At 56.4% G+C, this 1,517-nt stretch overlaps 1 protein-coding gene across 1 annotated transcript; it reads right to left on the bottom strand.

Moving 5' to 3' along the window:
* Positions 1-46: 46 nt before the first annotated feature.
* LOC102255195 (complement C3-like) lies at positions 47-1,283 on the bottom strand. The gene is made up of 5 exons (XM_005871637.2): positions 1,160-1,283; positions 970-1,052; positions 781-871; positions 360-462; positions 47-248 (listed from the first exon to the last, which is right to left on the bottom strand). The coding sequence occupies exons 2-5, from the start codon at positions 1,049-1,051 to the stop codon at positions 66-68; spliced, it is 459 nt and encodes a 152-aa protein (XP_005871699.2). The 5' UTR covers position 1,052; positions 1,160-1,283; the 3' UTR covers positions 47-65.
* Between the last annotated feature and the right edge of the window lie 234 nt (positions 1,284-1,517).

The following is a 1,517-nucleotide window of genomic DNA, read 5'->3' as shown; positions in this document are numbered from 1 at the left end:
GGCCTCTATCATAAGACTGACCCCACCTTCATTCTGGACATCCTCCCTCAGTTGGGCCTCCCCTCTCAGACAGGACTGCATGATGGAACTGAGCCTCTACTTTTGGCCCAGGCCTCACCTGAGTGTAGGATGACGGTGACAGACACATACAATGACTTTCCCACTAGGGCATCTTCTCGCGGGGGCTGCGGGGCCGCACTCAGCAGGACCTCTCGGTTCAGCACAGCCTCTCCAGTGCCATCCTCGATCTGGGATAGGAAATGAGGGCTCAGAGTAGGTGGGACTCAGGGGGAGGGGATTCAGAGAGTGAGAGGGAAGGGTTCAGAGTGGAGGAAGCTCTGGGGGCCCCTGGTAGGTACCACAACACGGGTGAGTGACTGGGACAGTGAAATCCTCTGGTCACCATCCTGGACCCCAAAGATGACGAAGGCTGTTCCTTCCACATTCTTCCCATACAAGAACCTGTGTAGAGAAGAGAGTCTCAGATTCTCCCCTCCTCAAAAGCTGAGTCGTAATGTAGGGTAAAGTCACACTGGCCATGGAGAGGACCCAGAATCACCAACCCCTCACCTCACACTCACCAGGCCCTCATCCGGCCCCTCATATGGTCTTTCACCTGACCCCTAACCTGGAACCTCACTTGTTCTCTCACCTGGCCCCTCACCTGACCCCTCACCTGGTCCCTACCTGACCCTCTCCTGGCCCCTTCTCCTGGTCCTCACCTGACAGTCACCTGACCCCTCACCTGACCATCACCTGACCCCTCTCCTGGCCCCTCACCTGGCTGTGATGGTAACCTCCAGGCCCTTAGGGTCATCAATGTAGTAGAATTTCTCTGCAGGCTCCACTTGGACCTCAAAACTAGGCAGCACTGGGGGCGGCGGTGGCGGGGAGAGAGACAGTACTGTGAGGGGCCAGCACTGAGCCCACCATTATGGGGCCCACACCTTGGCTCCCTCCTTCTCTTACCATATTCCTTCACCTCAAACTCAGCCGAGAAGACCTGCTGTGGCGAATCTTCATAGTGGGCTTTTATCTTCCACTGCCCCATGCTGTGGGGAAGGCAGGTGAGTGATCTGGTCAGACCTGGCAGCCCCCCACTCCTTCTCCTGGGATAGGGGAGCCCGAAACCCACTCCTGGAGGGCCTGACATACTTACTTGACCAGCTCGGGGATGTTCCAAGACAAGGGCAAGATGCCAAAGTGGTTTTGAGAAGAGAGGGGGTCCCGCTTAATGGGAATGCCTTCGGGCGTCTGTAGAAAGACAGGGAGGGGTGTGGTTCTTCAGAGCAGGCTTCGCCCCTTGGCCCTCCTCTCCCGCTCTGTGTCTGGACACTCTCTGTCATGTCTACAGCAGCAGCGGCTAACAACGTGGACCTGAGTTGGTCAGCCTGGGTTCAAATCCCACTGTGCCACCTACAAGCTGTGTGACCTTGGGCAAGTTACTTAACTTCTCTGTGCTCAATGTGCACATGTAAAAACAGGAGATAAATACAGCCCCTCTGCCTTGGGACATC

This window comes from Myotis brandtii, unplaced genomic scaffold, assembly GCF_000412655.1.
Source record: "Myotis brandtii unplaced genomic scaffold, ASM41265v1 scaffold35018, whole genome shotgun sequence".
Taxonomy (NCBI): Eukaryota; Metazoa; Chordata; class Mammalia; order Chiroptera; family Vespertilionidae; genus Myotis; species Myotis brandtii.
Note: the sequence above shows the minus strand (reverse complement) of the source record. Positions and strands in the feature narration are given on the sequence as shown.